Genomic DNA, 26765 nt, shown 5'->3' on the forward strand with positions numbered 1-26765 from the left:
TCACCACTGCTCCCACTTGCAGACAGGAGATCCTCAGTGGAATGAGTACTTTATCCAGAGATCTAAGTACCTGAAGCAAGGTGCTGCTCAGCAGGAATATGGGCATGTTGTAGCAAAATATTTAAGAACAGGGATAAATTCACGTTTGATTAATACATGCAAGTGGACCAGCAGAGCAGTATATGCAGGAATTGTATCCATTATCTGAGCCCCACGTTGCTTTATTGCAAAAACTAACAAATGATGGAAATACAAAGTAGGTTAGGCAGCATCCGTGGAGCATCCATGGAGAGCGAAACAGAGTTGGATTATTTGCATACCAGCTGAGCTAATGAATGAAGTGTGGGAAGGTTCATGTGATTTACAGACTTATGCTTTTACAGGCTGTACAGAAATGACTCTTTTCAGAAATGACTCTTAAAGCCTACGGTTCCAATGCTTCATTCTTGTTCTTTCTGTTGGGAGATGGGGCTCGAGATGCTGCAGGGACATTGCTCAGTAATCACATTCATTTTCATGACCCTGATGTGTCTGCTGCTCTTCAGGCTTTTGCTACCTGGCCCTCAGGCTTTGAGCCTCTTTGCTTCTCTTCCTTTGGCACTGGCTGCGGGAAACTACATCATTGCATATTACACGCTGTACACTCCGGCTGTTTTTGCTTTGCAGGATTGTGCAGCATGTAATATGCAATGATATAGTTCTCCACGTCTGCTTAGCAAGTATTCCAGTGTGCCCCCCGACAGATGCAAGCAACTAAATCTCATCTTGAAGAGACCAATGGCGTTTTCCACTGTTCCCCTGGTACTTCTGTGGCTCCAGCAGTTGGAGAAGGCTCTAGTGCTAGCAGCCATGGAAGTCAGGAGTAGCTCCTGTCCCCCTGGATCCTTTGCTCCAGGCAGTGCTGGCTGCTAAACCTACAAATGTCTGGCAGTCTGGCCTCCCTCAGGATGATGGAACCATGTGTGGTTCCCAGAAACATAGCTTTCACCATGAGGATTTAATTATCGTGATCCACAATAAGCAACATATTGAAGGAATGGAAACCTTTCCTGTTGATGATAAGGTCTGGGTTCTTAAAGGGAGCCCTCGTGAGAAAATGAATGCAGACAATGGCTGCCTGCACTCATGGAAAGATCGAAATCTTACCATTTCTCAAAGATCTTCCTCAATGTGGATGAAATAATTTCTTTGGAAGTGCAGTGCCTGGGTGTAGAGAAGGCAGCCACTTGGAACGGTCTGTTGTGGCCATTTGGAAAGATCCTCTGGTGAAGAGGTTCAGCATGCTCAAGACCTAGACTGCCACAGGGAGAGCCGTCCCTGCATGAGAGCATGACTGAAGATCTTCCACCAGAATGTCACCTATCTCAGTAATTGACCCTTGGAAAACCCAAGCTTAAGAATACATTGTTTAGCAGGGAAATCCAGGTGTGATGTAGGGTGTCTTTTAAAATGTATTTGAAAAGACATTTGGACATGGTTAAGATAGGTTTAGAAGAATATAGGCCAGATGCAGCCAGGTGGGACTCGTGTAGATGGGGGATGTTGGCTGGCGTGGGCAAGTTGGGCTGAAGGCCATGTTTCCACGCTGTTTGACTCTTTGACTTGGAGAATTGATTAATTTCTGATGTGCTTGTCTTTGCCTGCTGCTCTGATGTCACTAATCCATCCTAAATGGCCAATTTCGACAAGACCTCACATGGGGGACTGTCCAACATATTAAAGATAAGGAGATTCAAGGCAAGTTGTTAAATTGGATACAACATTATCTTGGCACTAGGAGGCAAAGGACGATGGAGGAGGATTGTTTATGTAATTGGTTGCCAGTTCATGTAATTGTTGGGACTCTTAATGTTTGTTATTTGGATTAACAATCTGGATGTGAGTGTAGAAGGTAGGATTGGTAAATTAGCAGGTAAAATAAAAAAAATGGCGGCGATGTTGATTGTGAGCAGGGTAGTCTTAGGCTAAACTATGATATTGATGAGATGGAAAGATGGGCAGAACAATGGTATTTAAGTATAAAGTGTGCATTTTTCTTGGACTAATGAGGCTAGGACCCACAGAATAAATGGTAGTGCCTGAGGGAGTATTGGGGAAGATAGAGGCATTGTTGTAGAAGTCAAAGATTCCTGAAGGTAATATCATGAGTAAATTCTGTGGTTAAGAAGACATATGGGATACTTACTTTCATTACCTGGGGCATAGTGTAAAACAGCAGGGAGATTATAGTACAACTATGTAAATCACTAGTTATGCCACAGCTGGAGAACTGTGTACAGTGCTGGTTGTCACAATATAGGAGGGATGTGATTAAATAGGAGAGGTTTTGTTTAGTTTAAGTTTAGAGATACAGCACAGAAATAGGCTCTTCGGCCTACCATGTATGATCTTGTAATTTTGTGTACCCCGCTACCTCTTGCACCCAATTAGGAGGTCAAAATTGCACACAATGCTCCAGGTGTGGTCTCACCAGGGCCCTGTACAACTGAAGTAGGACCTCCTTGCTCCTATACTCAAATCCTCTCGCAATGAAGGCCAACATGCCATTAGCTTTCTTCACTGCCTGCTGTACCTGCATGTTTACTTTCAGTGAATGATGTACAAGCACACCCAGATCTCATTGCCCTCCACTTCTCCTAATCTGACACAATTCCAATAATAATCTGCCTTCCTGTTCTTGCCACCAAAGTTGATAACCTCACATTTATCCGCATAACCATATAATATAACCATATAACAATTTCAGCACGGAAACAGGCCATCCCGACCCCTCTAGTCCGTGCCGAACACATAATCTCCCCTAGTCCCATATACCTGCGCTCAGACCATAACCCTCCATTCCTTTCCCATCCATACTAGAATAAGTGAGACCCGTTGGGTCCCAGTCACACGGGAGGCCTGGTCCCCCAACGCAACCCATTCCCAAACGCAATATTCCATCACTCACCTGTTCCCCCAATGCAACCCGTTCCCCCAAAGCAATATTCCACCACTCACCCATAGCCCCTAACTGTGCAGGCGCAGCTCATTTCCCCTCATCCCCCAGCACTCCCCCCTCCTCCTCTTGAAGTGTGGGAGGAGAGGAGGCGAGGCGGGTGTGCGGTGGGAGAGGAGGAAGGGAGTAGGGGTGTGTGTGGGCAGGGGGAGAGCATGGAGTGGGGGAGGCGGGGGGGGGGGGTGGTGGGAGGGGAGGTGTGTGTGTGTTGTGTGTCTTGTTGCGTTCTTCAGGCGGGGCGGGGGGAAGGTGTGTGTGGTGGAGGAGGGTGTGTGGGGGAGGGTGTGTGTGTGGGGGAGGGGTGTGTGTGGGGGTAGGGGGTGTATGGGAGAGGGGGGCGTGGGGGAAGGAGTGTGGGGGAGGCAGGGTGTCGGGGAGGGGGGTGTGGGGGAGGAGGTGTGGGGGAGGAGGTGTGGGGGAGGGGGTTTGTGGATGGGGGGTGTGGGGGAGGAGGGTATATATTATCCACTATAGGGTACATATTATACGTTATAGGTGGATGCTTTGTGATAAGTAAGGATTCAGGAGGCCAAAGGGCTGCTTCCATGCGGTATGACTGTTACTGTAATGATGCATTCAGGAATGGAATTCTGCCAGCAGCTTCATACCAAGGCACCTATGGCAAGAGTGTACTGACAGCAAAATACTGTACAGGAAACACTATCTGCTAGTTTAGGCACATTCTATGGACTTGGAAGGTGTCTGAGCAGACTGGTTTCTCTATCTAAGCAGGCTGAACCTTTAGTCATAAAAAGGGCAGCAATCTTGTGCCCTTTCCGCCAATTAAGTGGTGATAAAGCTCTGAATTATAACTAGCCTGTCAGTGCAAAGTTTGTTTTTTGTTAAAATGAATATCCAATAACGAAATGGTATGCTTTTCCTAAGATATGGGTTGCCATCTGAAAAGCACTGGCGATCCTTAGATTTTGAAAGATTTGTAGCATGCTTTTTTTATGGTATTGATTTACTGCTGTCACTTGCACTGAGATACAGTGAACGGCTGTTCGTGACCTATCCAGTCAAATCATAGTATAGATGAGTACAATCAAGCCATACAAAGTACACCGAGGAAAGAGGAAAATATCAGAGTACAGAATATAGTTTGCAGCATTATAGCATAACAGTACAAAAAAAAAAGTGCAAGATCCGCAATGAGGTAGGTTGGAAGATCAGGGCCGCACCATGGCTTATGGGAGGAGGTCTGATAACAGTGTGAATGAAGTTGTTCCTGAATCTGGTGGTGTATGCTTTCAAGCTTTTTATTTTACGTGCTTTTGAATAATATTAATGGTAAAGAGTTATAATTATGGTGACTACAAATTCTCATTGACATAATTCAAATGTTAATTAGGCAAATAGTTTGGACATAATCTGTATGAAGGGTCATGAACAAAGTAAATTAGAAATATTGTAGTTCTAGCAATTTTTCCAAAACTGCACACCACTATTGTATGAGAAGGCAGTACATGGGTCACCTATCTTAAAAAAGCCATTAAAATTTAGATGGGTTTGTTATAATGGTGCGGCTGCTTGAGAATCAGAGTTAATTAGAGGGAGTGGAGACACTAAACATTTGGAGATGCTCAAGCAAATCAATGCCATTGAGCATGTCATTAAAATTAATTTGGGCTTCATCACCTTTATCGTGTACAATGCAGTAATAATGAAGAGTAGATGAAGGAAATGGTGGAAGGAATTTTCAGAAATATATTTAACGTACACGCCTAACAATATATATGAACAAGCCTAACAATGCAGAAACAATAAAAGGTAATATGTCCATGTAGATCTGTGGAAGATAGATCTGAAAATTAATTTCAATGTTATCTTTTCCATGGAAAAGACAACATTGAAATTAATTTTCAGATTGGAAAGTTATAAGGAATGGTGCTCAATTAGAATCCATCTTGGGGCTGCTCTTTGGCTATAGTGATTGAGAATATTAGATTTTTCGGTCAGAAAGATTTTGCTCCATACTTGCTCTTTGAGTGAACTGTCCAATTTGTACCATATTCCAGAACTATTCCCCCCTCCCTCTTCCCCATACCCAGCCTAATTTTTCCTTTTCAATAAAAAGGCTATAATCCAATGGCACATTAATACAGGTTTACCCACTATAAAAATAATAATTTGTCAGTGAACATATCAGAGCAAAAGTTTCAGGATATTGTGCTTCATATTTCATTGCACATTCCGCAGTGACTTAACAATTTAGCAATTCACCAGCATCTGAAATTTAACTCTGTAAAATTCTTTATAATTACCAGTGCTGCTTTTCGGTTTCTAATAAAGGGCCTGTCCCACTTTCACGACCTAATTCACGCCCTTTTTTACTCGTGATAGAAAAACGCCCCGACCTACTTGATGCCACGAGTATGTACGACTAGCATCACGACCTACCTACGACCTCCTACGATTTCCTACGACCTCGTGACGACCATGCTGCGAGTTTGAGTCAAGGGCAAACTCGGCAGAGGTTGTGAACAGGCCCTTAACTCTTCTCTTTTAAACTCTGTTGTTATTTGCTACTGAATAACAACGCTGCAGCAGTAAATGCAAAATATTTGTAATATCCCAATAGACAGGGTGTAAGAATGTGAGAATGTGTAAATTGTAGAATATAAATGGACATTTCAACCAGGACAGATCATTAGTGGTGCAGAGCTCTGGTTTAAAAACCAGCAGTCATGTCTGCATGTAACCATGTATTTGCAATTGAATTCAATCACAATGACAATTGGTTAGCATGACATAGACAAGATGTAGTTGGCTGACCATACTATGTCAGCATAAGTAACTTGGATTAGGTTTATCTCCAACTTTTCAGTCTATGAATTTTGGATTTAACAAATCTGCATAAACGTAATCCTTATCTTCTCTTTGCTTCTTTGGCATAGTATCTTACACGTATGTCCTTATGTTATCAGTCTTTCCAACTCTGGAAACACTTTCACTGGATTTAGTCTATCAAAACACTTCATGATTTTGAATACCTCAGTTACATCCACTTCCTCCATCTTCTTTGGTCTTATATCTCAGAGAAGGTCCTTACTTGTGGTATAATTCTGGCACACCTCTTCCAGGAATTGACATCTGGGACACAAAACTCCAGCTGAGACCCAACCAGTGATTTATAAAGGTTTAACTAAACTTCCTTTGTTTTTTTATGCCATGCCTCTGTGCATAAAATCAAAGATCCCATTTGCTTCTTTAATAGCATGTCTGGGCCATTGGAAACAAGAGAATGTTAAAATTCGTGGACAGTAAGGTAAATTGTAATGAGGATTGTAAAAGACTGCAGGAGGCTATAAATGGCCTCAGGACGGTGGGTAAATAGATTACAGATGCTGCGCATTAAGGGGGAAAAAAATTGAAGCTGTACCTTCTGGAAAATCGGGGCAAGGAGAAACAAAGAAAAATTGTAGGATTTACAGATTATGCAGCAATTAATGTGCAGATACACAAATCATTTAGATAACAGCGATGCAAAATAAAAACATTTGTACAGAATCTTTGCTTCATACCTAGAGTCATACATAAATAAGAGAACATAATGTTGAACATCTACTAAAGTTAATTAGGAGATTCAGCTGGTGTGTTGTGGGCGGTTTTTGCTTTTTTAGTTATGGAAGTATGTAAAGTTAATACACAGGGTAAGTTCAGTGGGATGTTGTCAGGAATGAAAGGTTCCAGCCATAAAAAGTTTGAACCACTTTGAACAAAATTATGTAAGTTACTGGAAAGGGTTTATAAAGGGTGAATAAATAATAGATTGTTTCCATTCGTTGACAAAGTAATAATGCAGCTGACACGAATGTAAGAAAGAAAGGACTGAAAGGCAAGGATGGAAAATATATTTATAGGAAAGGTGATTGCAATGTTAACCTCATTGTTGTATGGAGTATTTGAATGGGAGCCTATGGTATAGATGGTTGTTTAAAGGCGGGGGTTAATAGCTGTAGCATAATCATTAAATTCAAATGTGTTTTAAACCATTCAATTTTATCTTTGTGAATGACATTGATATTGGACTTTAATAATGGTGGAGAGGACAAGGAATAAGAAGGGTCTTGACCCGAAACATCACCCATCCTTTCTCTCCAGAGATGCTGCCTGTCCCGCTGAGTTACTTCAGCTTTTTGTGTCTATCAAGGAATAATGTTATTATGTTCTTATGAATAAGTAATTGTCCTGTATTCTTAATATCAAGGGATTAAGGTTCATATCCTAGCAAAGGGGGAATTAGATTATAAAGCATTATAGATCGATTTAGTCCATTCTAAATTGAGATCTGACTTTAACTTCCCACATTTCTGTCTGGTCAACCCAGTGAGACTTGTTTAAACTCTCCATGTGTGGCTAATGGTTTGAAAAGACACATTCCTGTGCTAGGATATTAATTGCACCAATTAAAATGTCAAGTAAACAGCTACTTATTGTTTATCTCAGTAGATTAGGAAATGCCTGATTCCTTTAGTGTTATTTTCTAGAAATGACTATACAATAAAGATTAGTAGCCAGTAATTTTCATCCCTGTTAACTAATGTCTTGGAAAAACATGTAACTGTGTTGAAATTTCTTTAAACCGTAACAAGTTTTCTCGATTGGGCCAACACTTAGCCAGGAGTTCTGAAAAATGCTGATGCTCCGATGCAGGTGCATGTGAATGGTTTTATTGAATTAATCACTGAGACCATTGGCAGAGCAATCAGTTGCTGAAGAGAGGATCTGTGCACCCAGCCTCTCTATAACCCTAGGGATGGCTGCTATAAGAGGCATGATACCACTCATTTGACTGGATATGTTGACCAAATGCAAAAAAGTATATTGTTTTACTTTATTGCAATGTTTAAAATTGCTCATTATTTTTAATGTAGTTTATATAATTAACTTTCTATTTTAGTTTCCAAAATGTTTTAAATCTTAATTTAAAAAAAAGTTTAAATTTGTTTGAATATTTGTTTATGTATCTTTCTCGGATAAGAGGAACGCCAAAAGGTAATCGGGGCATTTGGGGAATGGAGTCAGGTTACCACATCTGAGGCCCACCTACTGCACATAGCTTGCTCTGTATTACTGGATGTCCATCAGATATACAGAGGGGGTATTTGCGGATTGGTGGTGCAGCTGATGGGCAGCTCACCTGGACCTTCATGCCAGAAAAAATAGGTGCTGGCATGTAGGCAACGTGGGTTGTGAGTCTGGGTCTAGAGTAACCCAACACGGGCGGCACGTTGGCGTACGGGTGGAGCTACTGCCTGATATCACCAGAGGCCCAGGTTTCATTTGGACTATGGTGCTTGTCTGTACGGAGTTTATACGTTTCCTCCCACACTCCAAAAGACGTACAGGTTTGTAGGTTAACTGGCTTGGTGTAAATGTAAAAATTGTCCCTAGTGTGTGCAGGGTAGTATTAATGTGTGGAGATTGCTAGTCGGTGCAGGCTAGGTGGGCCGAAGGGCCTGTTTCTGCGCTCTAAACAAAAAAACCCACTTTATTTAGAGTGTCATTTACCACACCCTAATTTGTTGATGTGATAATTAGATCAAGGTTTTTTTCATTCATCTTTATGTTCAAACTTATAAAATGTATATTTCCTGGGAAATACAAGATTTTATACTTCTGTGCAGTGTAATTGTATAATTTCTCCAGTTTAGAAACAGCACGACAGATATTTTATACAACAACTTGTGCATCTGAAGATAGACACAAAAAGCTGGAGTAACTCAGCAGGTAAGGACAGCATCGCTGGAGAAAAGGAATAGGCGATGTTACAGGTTGAGACTCTTCTTCAGACAGGAAACGTCACCGGATTCCTTTTCTCCAGAGATGCTGTCGTACCCACTGAGTTACTCCAGCTTTTTGTGTCTATCTTCAGTTTAAACCAGCATCTGTAGTTCCTTCATACACATTGTGCATCTGAAGCCCTGGTTTATCAGGATAATGTTTGCAAATTTCTTCATCAACTTGTTGTTAGTTGTTTCTAACTAAAGTTAATTGATTTCGATAATGGAATGAAATTGTTTCTATCCAAATTCATTATAGCTATCACAGCAGAAATTTTGAAAAAAATGCCATATAAATACCGAGTCTCTCTCTCTTTCCTTTCATCAGTTGAAGGTGGATATTGATCCGAGAGATAAAGTGTAGTGCATTCGCCTGGAAGGGATTGAAACGTTTCTCACTAACTAGAAATTAACAAGTTAAGGAAAAATTAAGAAAACAAAACTGCTGATGAAGCCTCATCAACCTGGAACATTAATTATATTTCTCTTGTCACAAATGCTGTTGGATTAGTTGAATGTTTCAAATATTTTCTGTTTTTAGTTTTGGCTTCCTGTCATTTTAAGACTGCTCAATATTTTATAGTCAACTCACCATCACATCAGATACCTACCAACATAAAATTTAGAACAATGAAGATTTAAAAATAACGTTCACCATCATTCATTCTTACAGCTTGCATGTGGTGCCAGCCATTCAACCAAGAGCCATGTGATCCTCAGGTTTTGCACGGCCTTCATTAACACTCAAATCTGGCATCCAAATATTGGCAAAAGCACCTAAATAATGAGTGAGCGAAGACATTTTGCAATTATCTCAGTGACTGAGATGGGCGACACAGTGACGCAGCAGTAGAGTTGCTGCCTTGCAGTGCCAGAAACCTGATCCTGACTATTGCTGCTGTCTGTACAGAGTTTGTACATTCCCCCTGCAACTGCATGTGTTTACTCCGGGTGCTCTGGTTTCCTCCCACAATCCAAATACGTGCAGGTTTCTAGGTTATTTGGCTTCAGTAAAAATGACAAATTTTCCCCAGTGTGTAGGACAGTGCGAGTGTACGGGAATCATTTGTTAGCACGGACTCGGTGAGCCGAAGGGCTTGTTTCCACACTGTATCCCTAAAGTCTAAACTGCTGAAGTCATGGTCTGTATTGGGCCTGAATTGATAGAATCATTCTTCTCACATTTTATTTCTCCTTCTGCACATACTGTAGATGGTGTTGGCATGCATTAATTACGATGGCACTTAACTCTTCCCTACTTCCTTGGCTTCAATCCTACTCTTTATACCCTTCTCTTTTTAGATACTCAAAACCTGCAAGCAGTTGGACAATATATGAATGAATGAATAAGTTTATTGGCCAAGTATTCACATAAAAGGAATTTGCCTTGGTCTCTGCCCACAAGTGACATCATGACATACAGTGACGGTTAAGAATGATACATAAAACATTAAACATTAATAATAAAACATTATTGATTAAACGTGAATTAAATAAAATACCAGAGCATATGCAATGTATGCAATTTAGAGATTGGCAATTTGGATCTGCAACAACGAATGGTCAACCATTAGGACAGGAGAAATGAATCCCATTTCACGGAGAACTCAGGGGAGCACTTCACTGGGCCACAAATGTTCTGGCATGCATTGGATGCCTTATTGTGATTAATCCTAACTCAACAATATGCAAATAAAAAATAAGGATTATGTTGATGAATTTTGCAGCCATTATCTGCTTGAAATCACTTTGCTTCCAATGCATCCTAATGTGGTCTAATTTATTCTGCTCTTTGTAAACTTGGGTTCTTTCAAAATTTTGTGGCATATATGTCAGAGAAAGTCCCAGTCGTTTATCACACCCTTGCTTGTTCGCCTACATTGGCTCACATTTAAGCAATTCCCAAAGATAAACTTCTCAACTCACATCCCTCTTTGGATTGCCCACCTATTTTTTTGTAACCTCTTCCAGATTATAACTTCTGAGTGATCTACATATCTCTTGAGCATTCCAAAATATTGTAATCATTCCATTTTTGCTATGACTTTGGGGTGCTTTGCTGCATTAGCGATAGAAGGAAGTAATAGAGGTTGCAGTGTTGGACTCCATGGGAAATGCTGGCTACGTGTTACAATATTGCAAATAACCATTGGAAGCACCAGGCATGATTTAATTTCATACTATAATTACCTCATCCATTTTCATACTATAATTACCTACCCAATTTAGTCCAGTCTACCTTTTGATATTGCTTGAATGTTATTGTGCAGACTACTGGGAGAATTTCTCTTGAATGTAGAAACTGCAGATGCTGGTTTGTACCAAAGATAGACAAGAAGTGATGGAGTAACTCAGCGGGTCAGGCAGCATCTCTGGAAAAAAGGATAGGTGATGTTTCGGGTCGGGACCCTTCTTTAGACTGCTAAAGGCGTGGTGCTCATCTGTGGGATCATGGTCGAGGGCCTCAGCATGTTGGAGGTCAGCCCGACAGAATACAACTACACCTCCCTTGTAGGCGGGTTTGATGTTAATGTTGGGTAGAAACTCAGCGGGTGAGGCAGCATCTATGGAGCGAAGGAAGTAGGCAACGTTTCGGGCCGAAACCCTTCTTCAGACCCTGAAACGTTGCCTACTTCCTTCGCTCCATAGATGCTGCCGCACCCGCTGAGTTTCTCCAGCACTCTTGTCTACTTTCGATTTTCCAGCATCAGCGGTTCCTTCTTGAACATGATAATGTTGGGGTTGGTTCAAAGTGAGTGGAGGGCTTGGCATTCAGTGGGGGTGTGATTAGAATAGGTGTTAGGGAGTCGGATAGTCATGACGGTTGATGTCTCAGCCGCAGTTAGAGATAAAAGGGCCAGGGAAGATATATGGCCATATGGGGGAGCCCAAGAAGAGGAGGAGAAATGTGGGAATTTCTCCGCTCATCTTGTGAACTTCCATTATGATCTGAGGAAGCAAGTCAAGGTCAGTTTAACATCCCATTGGAAAGATGAAACTTTTCCTGCATTCCCTCTGTGTTATTTTTGTGCTCAAATTTCTGGAGTAGGACCTGGATACATCCAACGTGTGACCTAGAGGTGAGGCTGACGCAGACTGACTCATAACTGACATTGAGTGTTTTTGTCAAAGATTCTGTCAAATATGACCAACAATGTTTTAAATGTGTTTTCTTTGCCTTTTCTGTTTTATGACTTCCCTAAATCATGCGTCTTCTGTTGGTTGGGCAGATGTAATACCAAAAAAAGAAGGGAAACAAAATAGCCTGCACTTGTATAAAACATTTCATGATCGCAAGAACTCCCTAAGCATTTTACAGTCAATTTATTATTTTTGAAGGTTTGACACAATTACAATATAGGAAACCCAGCAACTAGTGTGTTTGTAGTAAAATAAATGACCAGCTAAAGTTCCAGGTTTTTTTTACTTGAAACAAAAACATGCCTTTCGGACGTGTGCTGCTGTTTATAGTCCACATGAGTCTCTTTCCATTCCAGGAACCTCATCTTTTTGCCTTTCAATGTATCTATTTCTTTAAAAAGCATTCCTTCATTTTGAAAGAATTTCTTATTGTTTTTTCTTCAGCCTTTTTCCTTATGGTATGGACTCCACACAAGGGTCTCAATTAAAGATATCAGGCAAAAGACAGTTTTAGGCCATTCAGCATGAAAATGAAAACTAGCGTCTCTGGACTCTGATTTAAAAACATGACCTTCTGCCTTAAATATGAGAGTCCCACCAACGTGCTAAGCCAAATACCGCATTTCCCGGCAATGAAGACGCACTCCAATTTAAGTTGCCAAATTTTGAAAAAAGGATGGCGGGACAGGATCCAGGGTTTGGTTTAGTTCAGGGGTCGGCAACATTGCCTGCGTGCCCCGGGACTGGCTGCTGTTCCCAGATCCCTCGCGTCCCCAGGACTAGCTGCAGTTTCCAGGTCGCCTTCCCTGGGACTAGTAGAGAGAGAGATGATAGAGAGAGCGAGCCGGGACGGAGCAGCCAGCCTTCCGCTCAGTAGCTACCCACCAACCACCACCTCCACCGATTGCACCTGTGCCGAAGGTCACCGCGGCTGGCTGGCGGGCGGGCGGGCCGGCAGAAGGCGCTGAGGTTTCGATCCTGACTATGGGTGCTTCCCACCTGAGCCACAATTCAGTGGCTCCGCGCCCGGAGCAACGTGGCAGCAGTGTGTGAGCTGCTTGCATGATCCCCGACCACCTCCTTCTCAATGCTCCTGCCCGTACTGACCCGGGCCAGACTCCCCACACGCTGTGAAAGGAACTCCCCCCCCCCCCCCCCAGCGGCGCTGTCCTTTTACAGCCTCTTCCCACTTTACAGCCGCTTCCCATCAGCTGCCAGCAATGAGGGATAGACTTGGCTATCCCTCAGTACAGCAACATCGTTCTTGATGTTCCTGTACTGAGGGATAGCCAAGTCTATCTTTCTTGGCAAACAACCTAACCTTCGGCCTCCAAGACGCAGGTAAAATTTCGTGCCTTATTTTTGCATAAAAAATAGCATCTTCATTGCCGGAAATACGGTACCTAAAAGGTATTCCACAATGATGCACTTGAAAGGGCTGCAGAATGGTGTTCAGCCCCTAACCTTTGTTTTTCTCTGTGGTAAATTGCAGCAAGTCTGCATGGTACATATCTATGTGACAAACTATTTACTGTAAGTTAAAACTGAAAACTGGAAATACTCAACTGGTCAGGCCACATCGTGGAAAGAGAAACAAAGTTAGTGTTTAAGGCTGAAGACTCATTGTCAGTTCTTCAACCTGACATGTTAATTCTCTTTCCCTTCCCGCAGTTGCAGCCTGACCCACTTAAACATTTCCTGGATCTTCTGTTTTTACTGTAGTTTTCCAGCTTATGCATTTAAAAAAAAATTGAATTAGTGTAGTACTTCACAATTTTAATGAGCACCTCTGATGTAAGAAGCAATGTAGCCTCTTGGTCCAGAAGTAATTCATGACTTTGACCAATTCCAGAGGTGAAGTGAGAGTGAAGGCCCTTGACATCAAGGAAATTACCATAAATACATCTAGGAGCTTTGGTAAAACCAAAGTGAATGTGAATATAAGGAAAACGCTCCAATGGTTGAAATGGTGGCTCACAAAAGGAAGACGGCTGTGATTGTAGGTCAATCATCCCAGCCTGAGAACATTTCTGTGGGTGTACCAGGCCCAAACATCTTCACTGTTGCATTAGTGACCTTCTTTTCATCGCAAGGTGAGAAGTGGAAATGTTGGACGATGATTGAACAATGTTCAATTTCAATCATTATTCCTTGACAAATGAAGTACTTGTTGCCTGCATGTAGCATGGCTTAGACTACGTAAATGTGTATGCCAACCAGTTGCAAGTAACATTCACGCCACAAAATTTCCAGGCAATGATTGATTCCTATAAGAGAGATTTTCACCACCCATCCTTGATATTCAGTGGTATTCAGTGGCATTCCTCACTAATAACATTGTCCAGAAATCTAGCTCAGCCACATCGAAACTTGAAGAATGGAAGCTTTTTAAGAGGCTGGAAATCTTGTGGTGAATTACTTACCCCTTGTAATTCCAAAAGCCTTTTCACCATCTACAAGGCTTAGGCCAAGAGTATGATGCAACACTGTCCAGCTTCACCAATATTTGACACTATTTAGGCGAAACTAGCCCACTTGATTGGTAGCTCATTTACAAACAGACGTTTGAAAACACATCCCTCCAGATTTAGGGACAGTTTCTTCCCAGCTGTTATCAGGCAACTGAATGGCCTGCTCATCAGCTAGAGTGTAGTCCTGACCTCACATCTACCTCATAGGAGACCTGTGAACTGTAGATTGGTTACTTCACACTAACCAATTGTAGTGCTTTATTAGTAGAAGCTCCAGAAGCTGTGGTTTATATTATCGGAACTCAGCTCATGCTGTCAGTCGAATAGTCGCTACACCCGCTATAACAACATGCTGTATTATGTTGTTCCACATTATGCGAATGACTGGGTCATTTACATGGTGTCAGAAGTGGGATCCGAACCCACACCTCCAGGTCGCGAATTCTGTGCTGCTTACGGTAAAATTTGCCACTACTGTAAGAAATGTAACCACTTCATGAAATGTTGTCGTTCTCGCATGGCTCGTTCGTTCCCAAGACAAGATGTCCACCTGTTAAAACATGAACCTACTGATAAAGAATTCCAAGAGCTGGAAGCGCCTTCCCCTGCTCTCCTCCCTGCGAGCCAAGATAACAGTCCAGACATTCACTCCCTGTTTGCTTCCACTAACAAGCAACTTGACCCTGATGTCTCTCTCCTCGTTAACAATAACATTGCGCTTGCAAAGATTGACACTGGTGCAAAATGTAATGTCATGTCTTTATCTGAATTTAAACAAATTTGTGATACTGAACGTTTTGCAAACACTACGGCTATGTTACGAGCCTATGGGGGAGAGGTGCTGCTCCCACTTGGAAAAACTGAACTGAATTGCCAGGTGGAGTCACAAGCTCCCAAACTGAAGTTCTTCCTTGGTCGGGGGGGATTCTGCAACTGCTTGGCATCTGCGCATGCCAGGATCTAGGCCTGGTCACCTTTGGGCCTGCTGTCTATCAAATCTCTCCCACTGAGGGCTCCACTCAGCAGATACTTTCACAATACAAATAACTATTTGACGACAAACTTGGGAAGCTGCCCTGCCCGTGCCCCAGCAGTTGCTGCAGCCACAAGTCCGTTCACCTCCCGTGGTCCAGAAACAACTCCAGCTGAAACGCGATACACAGAAACAATCTTTCGACAAGTTCAGTAAACCACTTAAACCTCTCTCTAGTCGGCAAGTTGTTCACCTTCAGACCAACAAGGGCTATGGGCGTTTGGGCCACATTCACAGCCCTGCCAAAGAACCACGCTCCTACCTGGTAAGCGCTGACGGGGGCCTTTACTGACGCAACCGTCAACATCTCCTTCTTGTGAAGGAACCGCGTCCTGCAGTTTCGTATCCAGACGTCACGCGTCTGATGTACCCTTCCCCTGTCGGGCTGACTCCTCCCTCGCACTTAGCTGCTGCAGAGCAACGACTGATCATGCCCCCTGCAACCTCACCACAACATTCGGCGCCTGATCACCAGCTTCGCAGTCTCCACTCTGTGGGTCTCCGGCATCGTCCCCGGTTACTTCCCCGATGAAGGGAGGAGACGTGGATCTATACCACATGCACGCGGGATGGGTCTGTAGGCCACCCCTTAGATATGGAGATTTTGTGTAACCATCTGTACGTCCCTATATGCGCTATTAGCGTTTCGGGTACTGTATCATTTAGCCATTACCTATTAGTGTGCTTCTGCTTATTGGCTTGCATTTAGTTGTGCTTTATATAATTTCTACAAGGAAAAATGTAGATTGGTTACCTCACAATAACCAATTGTAATGCTTTATTAGTAGAAGCTCCGCCTACTATGCGGTTTATATTATCAGAACTCAGCTCATGCTGTCAGTCGAATAATCAGTACACAAGCTATAACAACATGCTGAAGGGTACTGTAAGTGATCTTTAATAAACATATTGTACCACATTATGCAAATGACTGGGTCATTTACATGAACTATCTTTAATCGGACTTCATCTTGCAGTAAAATGTTTATCCTTTATCTGTGGATGGTTTGATTGTAATCATGTATATTCTTCTTTGACTGGATAGCAAGCAAGCAAAAACTTTTCTTAAAAAGCTTTTATACAATTGATAACAATAAAATAAACTCCAAACATTCAGCCCTTTTATCATTGACATACATTGTCTGTGGAGTGTATTCCTTCTCCAAAATGCAGTGCGGTGGCACATCTGTGCTACTCCCTATAGTACCTCCCAAACCCATGACATCTACCATCAAGAAGAGCAAATGTTTAAAATGCATTAGTACGCCACCAATTACAGATTCACCTCCATATTACATACCTTACTGATTTAGAAATATGTTGTTGATCTTTCATTGTTGCGGGTTCTAAAGTCTGGAATTCCCAGTTCTGGGAGTTACTTCATCGGGAAGACTGAAATGGTCCAAGAAGGCAGATCACCAGCACCTTCTCTAGGCTAATTTGTGACTGGCAATAAATGCTAAACCAGCCAGTGATGCCTTGACCAGAAACATTAATAAATAAAAAAATACATTAACCATGTCAATAAATAATTATTTGTGATATTGTAATAATTGAAAATACAAATGATGTTGTAGCTTTTCAATAACCAAATTTATGGCCTTGTCCCACTGTACGAGCTAATTCAAGAGTTCTCCCGAGTTTCCCCAAATTCGAACTCGGAGAATTACGGTAATAGCCGCTCGTAGGTACTCGGGGCTCTCGTGGACATATTTCAACATGTTGAAAAATCTTCACGAGTCTTCCCCAGCTTACCGCGTTTCCCGAGTACCTGCCTTTAGCGCAACGAGCCGCTAAGAGACCCGAGCTCCGACGTACCCGCTACGTACATTCTACGTGCTTACCACGAGTTTGTTTTTTTTAAAACTTGGGAGAGCTCTTGAATTAGCTCGTACAGTGGGACAGCCCCTTTAGAGAGTTTAAAAACAGATAAAACAGGAGCAGACCCAAACAAGCTCCACAACTCAGTAAGATCACACCTTTTACCTCAACATCACTTTCCTTATCTCCTTAATATCCAAACATTAATCAGTCTCTGTTTTGAATGTACACAGCGACTGAGCACACACAACATTCACGGGCTGAGAATTCTATGGTTCACAACCTTCTGGGTGACCAAATATCATCTTTTCTCAGCTGCCCCCATGTTCTGAGACTAGGACTTCTGGTTCTAGACAACCCATAGGATCGGTGCAGAGTAACATTATCCCTGCAACTACCCTGTCAAGCCTACAACATTTTTGTACGGTTCAGTGAGATTGTCTCGCTTCTAAACTATGGAAAGTAAAGGCCTAGTCTGTTTAGTCTCATAGGACAATCCCTCTCTTTCTAAACATCAGTTTAATGACTTGAATTTTAGAAGGGGGGAAAGCTGAAATGTTGTTCATTTGCCTGCAAGCTGGTGAAGATCTCTGATGTAGCAGAATTTGAAAGTTTTATATACTGTGCCCACTGCTTCAAAGTATACCTTATATTTTTCCCTCTTGACATATAAATGTATCCGAACAACTTTGCCACATTATAGTACATATGGGAACATGGTCCATTTCCTGATCTTTAATAACAATGATGTACTTACAGGCAATATTTTGTCCAGTAAATTGTCATCGCCTAGGCAACAAGACCATCTAGAGCAGCTGCAACAATATGAGCACGTCGTTCCTTACCTCCTGGATGGAGATCACCGGGAACAATCCAGCAACCTCCATGGAAAGGTCGGCATCTTTATTTTTCCTGTTTCTCACATGGCAAAGCGACCTATGCCTTACACTTCATAAGTAATTATTAATACTGGTATCAAGTAGACACTATTATTACCATGTGCTTTTTGTATCTTTTACAGTGATTTGCTGGACTTTTAAGATTAGATGTTGATTTACATAAAAAGTATATATTGCTTAGTTGTCCAAAATGAGTCGTACCTTTTGGACAAAAACTGAGTGTCAATATATTAATGTTCAATATCAGACACAATCCATTAGGCTGAATGTGCTAATTTTCACAAGGGAGAACATGAAGCCAAATCTAACCTAAGCAATTTTCATGCTGTTTAAGTAAACCATTCATTATATTAATGTGTTGCTTATTTTCCAAGAAATAATGTATTCCTGCCTTTTAAAAAAAGTTTGCTGATTCTTCCTTAAAAAATAATGTATCCCTTTTAGAGGTTATGAATGTTATCTCTCCAGCATTAAGGCAACATTGATAAAATGAACGTTTATAGTCCAGAAGTATTGATATCATTTACTTCTAACAGAATTACATTCAACTAAGGTTAAAGAAGGAACTGAAGATGCTGGAAAATCGAAGGAAGACAAAAATGCCGGAGAAACTCAGCGGGTGAGGCAGCATCTATGGAGCGAAGGAAATAGGCGACATTTGAAGAAGGGTCTCAACCCGAAATGTTACCTATTTCCTTCGCTCCATAGATGCTGCCTCACCCACTGAGTTTCTCCAGCATTTTTGTCTACCTTCAACTAAGGTTATATTTTTTTGTTGATGAAATAGTTATTTGTGACTAGTGCCTCTTGGAACTGTCCTGGATTGTGCTTGGACTTCATTTGTGGATGACTTAGATTAGGGAATAGGGAACTTATTTTCTCAGTTTGTTGGTGACACTGAATTGGGAGACAAAATGAATAGTTCACGTAGGAGCAAAAGTGCATGGATGGATTGAAGGGGTGGTCGAAGCTGGAAAATGGAGGCCAGTATGCATCATCCACTTTGTAATCAAGGAATGCTGAATGGTGCTAAATGGTGAGGAGTTGCCAACACACTGAAGTGACTTCGGAGTCCAAATAGAGAAATTGTTAAAGATGATCTGCAGGAACAAATATAAAAGTTAATGATCTGTTAGTTTTTATCTCAAGAGCACAATAATACAAAGGAATGGAAAGTGTTACAGCTGCATAAAGCTCTGGTTAGACTCCATCTGGAAGTGTATGGTCAATTCTGGACATCTTACCTCAGGAAAAAATATATTCACTTAAAGGGAGGTGATTGCAAATTCAATAGGTAACTTAAATGGGGCAATTAAAATGATTAAAGGTTTTAGAGAGTAGATGGGAGCGAAACTGTTTTCCCTTGAGAGAGATCCAGAACAAAGAGGGGGAATAATCTTAGAATTGGGGCTTACTTTTTTCATCAACATTTATATTAGGCAGCACTTTTTCGTGCATAGTGGTTAATATCTGGAACCTTCACTCCAAAAATCTGTTGAACTTAGTTCGGTCAATAGAGGATTTCAAAACTGAGGTCGACATTTCTTATAATAGAGTGAGTTAAACATGGATATTAAGGATAAGGAACCAAGGAAGAGGGGTACATTTGTGATGTAGATAAGCATGATCTAACAGAATACTTGAGTAGGATTGTGTGTTTAAAAGGTCTATTCCTGGTCTGTTAGGGGGATGCCTGTACATGCATACAGTCATATACACTTTGAATTTCAATGGTTTTCTTCAAAGTGGGTGCATATGTTCAATTAACCTGAATTTGAATTCAGACTGAATTTGGGAAAAAAAAATGTTAAGTTGGGTGGTGAATCTGGGCAACATGCTGGTATTTGAACAATCTCGCTATATTCATAGTCTTTACACTCATTACAAACTCTGTACCTTAGCCCCTAACTAGACCTTATTAGGAAATCTATCAGTAGCATCCACAAGACTAAATAGGCAGTGTTCTTATGGAAGAGTGTCCCACATTTAGCATTGGGGCTAAATCAATGTGCAGAAATCGTAGGAAAACATATTCCAGACATTAACTCTTTGGCATACAATTGTACAAAACACTGTTCTAACCAGGCAACTATAAGGTCAAAGAACAGTGTAAAAGGCTAAAGACAAGGGATAGAATGGATGTGAGATAGAGGATTAGAATGAATGGCAACTCTAAACTTAGTCACCCAATCTACATTTGTTTTTTGCATTACAACTTCAAGAGCACCGATGCAGTGCACTAAATTGGAAGAAGTATAAGTAAATTGCTACTTTGCCGAGGAATACTTGGGCCCTTGGATGGTGGGTAGGATAGAAGAAAAAGAGCAGATGTTGAATCTCCTGCAAATGTCATTGATTTCATTTGCTCTTCCCATGAGGTGTCAGGATTCACAATCATTGCAAGAATATCAGATAACCAGATTTTCCTGTATTTGTTGAAACTGACTGGCCAGTTCTGATGAAATGTTATTAACCTGTTATGTTAACTCAGTTTCTCTCCCATCTTCACAGATGCTGGGTAATCAGATGAGTATTTCAGGCATCATCCTTTATTTCAGATTTTCAGCATCTGCAGTGTTTTGTGTTTCACAGGACTTCTTTCTCTTCTCTGTTGCCATTTCTCTCCTTACTATTTATATTTCATGCAAGCAGAACATTGCAAGCAAACAAGCCTCCTAAGTCTCTCATTGATCATTTGTTTTCTCTTAGTCTCCACCCTGTTACAGATAATCCCTTTGTTCTCTCCATACCTCCCAACTATACAATTTAAAGCATCTTTTGTCACCCTGAAACTGTAACTCTGTTAAAGTCGAGTGGGAGACAGGGGAGAGACTGGACCGGCGGAGAGGCGGTGAGCGGTGGGGGAGAGGGAAGGGGGGTGAAAGACGTGCGTGTTTGTGTTTTGCTCACAGTTGTGTTTAGTTTAACATTGTTGTGACAGGGTTTGCACGTTGGTTGAAGAGGTGGGCAATGTCCCCCAGTCCCTCCCTCCAGTCTAGGGCGGGGGGATGGGGGGGGGGGGGGGGGGGGGGGGGGATTGTCCTTGCGCCGGGGAGTTCTTGTGGAGACGGGGTGTCCGGGACCTGCAGTGAAGCAGCGATAGCGAGTCCCTCTCTCCCCATCCCTCTCCCCATCCCTCTCCCCATCCCTCTCCCCATCCCTCTCCCCATCCCTCTCCCCATCCCTCTCCCCATTCGTCTCCCCATTCATCTCCCCATCAGTCTCCCCATCAGTCTCCCCATCACTCCCCATCCCTCTCCCCATCCCTCTCCCCATCCCTCTCCCCATCCGTCTCCCCATCAGTCTCCCCATCCGTCTCCCCATCCCTCTCCCCATCCGTCTCCCCATCCGTCTCCCCATCCGTCTCCCCATCCGTCTCCCCATCCGTCTCCCCATCCGTCTCCCCATCCGTCTCCCCATCCCTCTCCCCATCCCTGTCCCCATCCCTGTCCCCATCTCTCTCCCCCCCCCCCCCTCTCCTTTACCCGCGGACAAGCGTCACTCTGTAGGAAGGAACTGCAGATGCTGATTTACACTGAAGGTAGACACAACGTGCTGGAGTAACTCAGCGGGACAGGCAGCATCTGTGGAGAAAAGGAATAGGTGACGTTTCGGGTCGAGACCCTTCTCCAGAGATGTTGCATGACCCGCTGAGTTACTGCAGCATTTTGTGGGTATCCCCGTTCATGACTGGTTCTCGGCTTTTGCCGGCACTGAGGGGTTTAATCGACAGCCCCTGGATAAGGCGAGAGATGCAGCTGACAGTCCCCGGCCCGTCGGGGAACGGGTTCTGCAGGAGTTGGAGCAGAGTTGAGCTGGAGTTAGTGCTTCTTCTCCACGCTGGCTGTAAGCCTGGGGCCGCCACTGCTCCGGGTCGGTGTACCGTCAGTCCAGGGTCACCCCGGGTCATCTCTGGCCGCCCCAGGACACGAATGGGAAACTCGGGAGGGGACGGAGACGGTAGTGAGACTCCGCTCACATAACTGCTTCCTGGGGTTATGCAGGAGAGGGGGGCGTGGTTCGCCCCTGTATAATAACCCTGTATAACCCGGGAGGTGCAGCCCGGGTGAGAATGGAACCCATACACCCAGGTTGAGGGAGACCGGATCGTGATTCATTAGATTGCCATTGCTGAGATTTCTGCATGGACCAGTGGAGAAGGGAGAACTAGTGTCACTAACTCCAATAGCAATTCAACAGCGCTTGCAGTGCCGGAGACCCGGTTCGGTCCAATGTTTATCTCCAGTGACCTATGACTTAGGCATGCGCAGACGGAATAGCGAACTCGCTTATTAATCCCATCTGCCTGCAGCCCTCCATTCCCTGTCTGTTGATGTGCCTAATTCCATCTCCACCATCATATGGAAAGTAAGGATCACACATCATTTAAATTAAACTAGTGTTACTATTAAAACACTGTAACGTTGCATCGGGCTGTAAAACAAGTTTAACTTGTTCAAGCTTTTGTAGCTTTACATTTCCCAGCTGTGAAACTGATGTGCATCTTTGGAGTCATAAATCACAATGACTCATCTCTGATCCGAGCCATTTTTCTGGACAATAGGGATGGGGTGTGGCTGACTCGTGCCAATGGCCAATGTACAGTATTATCTGTTCCAAGGGAAGGCGGAGTAGATTTAATTGTTTCCTGGTGTCAGGGGCGGGTTGAATTTTTGCTTCGGCTGTGATATTTCTTTGGATGGAGGATAGTGAGAGAAGCAACAGGAGAGATGGGGTGATGGTGGGATTGGATGATATGGTCCAGATGAGCATTGTGTTCATCCTCTTGCACACTCTTTGTCTGACGATGTTCTCGGCATCCTTGTCCCCATCTGGAATATGATCTTGCGATCTGTGCTTTGGTTCTTTTTCATCAAATAACTGACAGCCAGGCTCTTATGAGCAGGCTGTCCTCAGAAAACCTAAAGTGGAAAATAAAAGAATGCTTAATCTGTATATAACTAAAGCTGAAGACAGACACCAAAAGCTGGAGTAACTCAGCAGGACAGGCAACATCTCTGGAGAGAAGGAATGGGCGATGTTTTGGGTCAAGATCCTTCTTCCGACTGGTTAGGGATAAGGGAAGCGAGAGAGATATATAGACGGTGATGTGGAGAGATAAAGAACAATGAATGAAAGATATGCAAAATGTAACGATGAGAAAGGAAACAGGCCATTGTAAACTGTTTGTTGGGTGAAAATGAGAAGCTGGTGCAACTTGGGTGGGGGGAGGGATAGAGATAGAGGGAATGCCTGGGCTACCTGGTGAGAAAAATCAATATCCATACCACTGGGCTGTAAGCTGACCAAGCGAAATATGAGAAGCTGTTCCTCCAAATAACATCACCCTTCATCCTCCTGTGCTCCAATAAATAAAGATCTAGCCTGCTCAATCTCTTCCTAAAGCTCAGGCCCTTGAGGCCTGGCAACATCCTTGTAAATCTTCTCTGCACCCTTTCCAGTTTAACATCTTTCCTATACCAGGGTGACCACAATTGAACACAATACTCACAAATGTCTTGTACAACTGTACATGACCTCCCAATGTCTATACTCAGGTTCTAGTTTTTTGACAGTTCATATCTAATAGGTTTTAGTTTTGGCAGTGAAACAATAACAAAGTCAGCATGGGAAAAGTTACCCAGGGAAAATTAAAACCAATATTTCATAAGTGTATTTGAAGGAAACACCTCTGCTTTCATAATTTCTGAATTTTGCCTTTTGGTAATTATATTTTGAAGAATTATAATACCCATATATACCAGAAAGTTCATCCAAACTACAAGAACATTTTTTCGTCACTGTGCAAATTTACTCTTGAGACAGATGTTCAACTAGAATATCATCTGTTTTAGTTTTCAATACGAACTAAGATTGTAAAAGAAAAAGCAGACTTTGATTCAAGTTTGTGCACCATAGATTTCAGTTAAAAGAATACTTTTTTTCCTGGTTCCACAAGCAAGCAATCGGGATTGCTGTGGTGAAACAAATACTGTACTGGAAAATCGACAGGTCAGTGATTTACTTGGGAGACTGGCCCAGTTTTCTGCTGATCCGATTTGCTGCATATTTTCCTACATCAATCAGTTGAATCCAGGCAATTTCCAGCATCAGAGTTCATTTCTAGGAAAATCTCTGAGCATATTTTAGCTGTATCACGATTTTGGATTAATTTCTTACCAGTGCAAATTCTCCTGTTTAATGAACCAAAGCATGCTGATGCATAGTAGATTGATCAATTATATTCTCACCGTACTAACCAAAACATATATTCTTTAACCCATGACCAGTCAAGGAATAGAGCAGTGAAAACATATTTGTAGCCAACTTTTTCTGTAAGATTAAAAAAATGTTGCAGCTTTTTTTCTTAGACTTTGAAATTATGCTTTGGCAATATTAGGCTGAGAACATTAAACACATTCATATGCATTTCATTAGATACAGGATCACTGATTTATAAACTGATAAATTCATAAGTTGTAGGAGCAGAATTAGACCATTCAGCCTATCAAGTCTATTTAATCATGGCTGATCTATTTTGTTCTTTCAATCCCATCCTCCTGCCCTCTCCATAATGCCTGACACACTTACCAATCAAGAATCTGTCATTCTGCCCCTTAAAAATACCCAATGACTTAGCTTTCACAAACATCTGTGGCAATGAATTCCACAAATTCATCACCCTCTGACGAAAGAAATTCCTCCTCATCTCCTTCCTAAAGGTGTGTTTTTTTAATTCTGAGGCTATGGCCTCTGGTCCTAGACTCTCCCACTAGTAGAAACATCCTCTCCACATCCTCTCTATCCAGGCGTTTCACTATTCGATAAATTTCAGTGTGTTCATCCATCTGAACTCTAGCGAGTACTGGCCCAGTGCCGTCAATGCTCATCATATGTTAATCTAATCATTCCTGGGATCATTCTCATAAACCTCCTCCTCTGGACTCACTCCAATGTATGCTATTAAATGGGGGGGGGGGAGGTTGCTAAATAAGACTTGATCTGACTCTAGTAAAGATTAGGAATAAGGAAGGCTGCTATATTTATTGCTGCAGCACAATGCGAGAAGGGTAGGTATGTTGAGAAATATAAATAAAGTGGTAAAAATACTTACCAGATGTGCAACATTTGCAGAGAGAAGTGAGGAGTTAACGCCAGGTTGACGATGTTTTGTGTGGCTGAGGGGCTGGTGCACGGAGCAAGGATTTAGATTTATAGACCACTGGGATCGCTTCTGGGGTAAGGATGACCTGTACAAAAGGGACGGGCTACACCTTAACTGGAGGGGGACCGATGTTCTGGCAGGCAGATTTGCTAGAGCTACACATGTGGGTTTAAACTGAATAGTGGGGGAGGGGGGGGGAGGGATTGACAAATTGGGAGTATAAAGATGGAGTTAAAGGGGAAGTGAGTACAGGAAAAGTTACAAAAGATTCTCGAATTAATGGGAAGGAAAGTTCAAGAAGGGATAAGAGAGTAAGATCAGGGCCAATAGCGAGCGGTGCGAGGGGGGACGTGAATACGGAGGTCAAAGTGTTGTATATGAATGCGCGAAGTATAAGCAATAAAGTGGACGAGCTTGAGGCTCAATTAGAAATTGGCAAGTATGATGTTGTGGGAATTACAGAGACATGGCTGCAAGAGGGCCAGGGCTGGGAACTGAATATTCAAGGGTATACCTCCTATTGAAAAGACAGACAGGTGGGCAGAGGGGTGGGGTAGCTCTGTTGGTGAGGAATGAAATTCAGTCCCTTGCAAGGGGTGATATTGAAACAGGAGATGTGGAGTCAGTATGGATAGAACTAAGGAATTGTAAGGGTAAAAATACCCTAATGGGACTTAACTACAGGCCCCCAAACAGTAGCCTGGACATAGGGTGCAAGTTGAATCAGGAGTTAAAATTGGCATGTAGCAAAAGTAATGCTGTGATTGTTATGGGAGATTTCAACATGCAGGTAGACTGGGAAAATCAGATTGGTACTGGACCCCAAGAAAGGGACTTTGTAGAGTGCCTTCGTGATGGATTCCTAAAGCAGCTTGTATTGGAGCCTACCAGGGAGAAGGCAATTCTGGATTTAGTGTTATGTAATGAACCGGATTTGATAAAGGAACGTGAGGTTAATGAGCCATTAGGAGGTAGTGACCATTATATGGTCAGGTTTAATCTACAATTGGAGAGGGAGAAGGGTAGATCGGAGGTGTCAGTGTTGCAGTTGAATAAAGGGAACTATGGGGCCATGAGGGAGGAGCTGGCCAAAGTTGACTAGAAAGATAAACTAGTAAGGATGACAGTGGAACAGCAATGGCAGGTATTTCTAGGAATAATACAGAAGGTGCAGGATCAGTTCATTCATAGGAGGAAGAAAGATTCCAAGGGGAGTAAGGGGCGACCGTGGCTGACAAGGGACATCAGGGACAGTAAAAGAGAAGAACAAATAAAAGAGAAGTAGTACAATGTAGCAAAGATGAGCGGGAAGCAAGAGGATAGGGTAATGTTTAAAGAGCAACAGAAGATAATTTAAAAGATAATACGGGGAGAAAAGATGAGGTACGAAGATAAGCTAGCCAAGAATATAAAGCAGGATAGTAAAAGCTTCTTTAGGTATGTGAAGAAGAAAA

At 42.5% G+C, this 26765-nt stretch overlaps 1 protein-coding gene across 2 annotated transcripts in view; it reads left to right on the forward strand.

Moving 5' to 3' along the window:
* adam12 (ADAM metallopeptidase domain 12) overlaps positions 1-26765 on the forward strand; it is a 332398-nt gene that overhangs the window by 42798 nt on the left and 262835 nt on the right. For both annotated transcript variants that reach the window (XM_033033702.1, XM_033033703.1), the window contains exon 2: positions 18007-18140. In XM_033033702.1, coding sequence (XP_032889593.1) covers positions 18007-18140 — 134 coding nt within the window. The remainder of the gene's footprint in view (positions 1-18006; positions 18141-26765) is intronic.

Source organism: Amblyraja radiata, chromosome 15 (genome assembly GCF_010909765.2).
Source record: "Amblyraja radiata isolate CabotCenter1 chromosome 15, sAmbRad1.1.pri, whole genome shotgun sequence".
Taxonomy (NCBI): Eukaryota; Metazoa; Chordata; class Chondrichthyes; order Rajiformes; family Rajidae; genus Amblyraja; species Amblyraja radiata.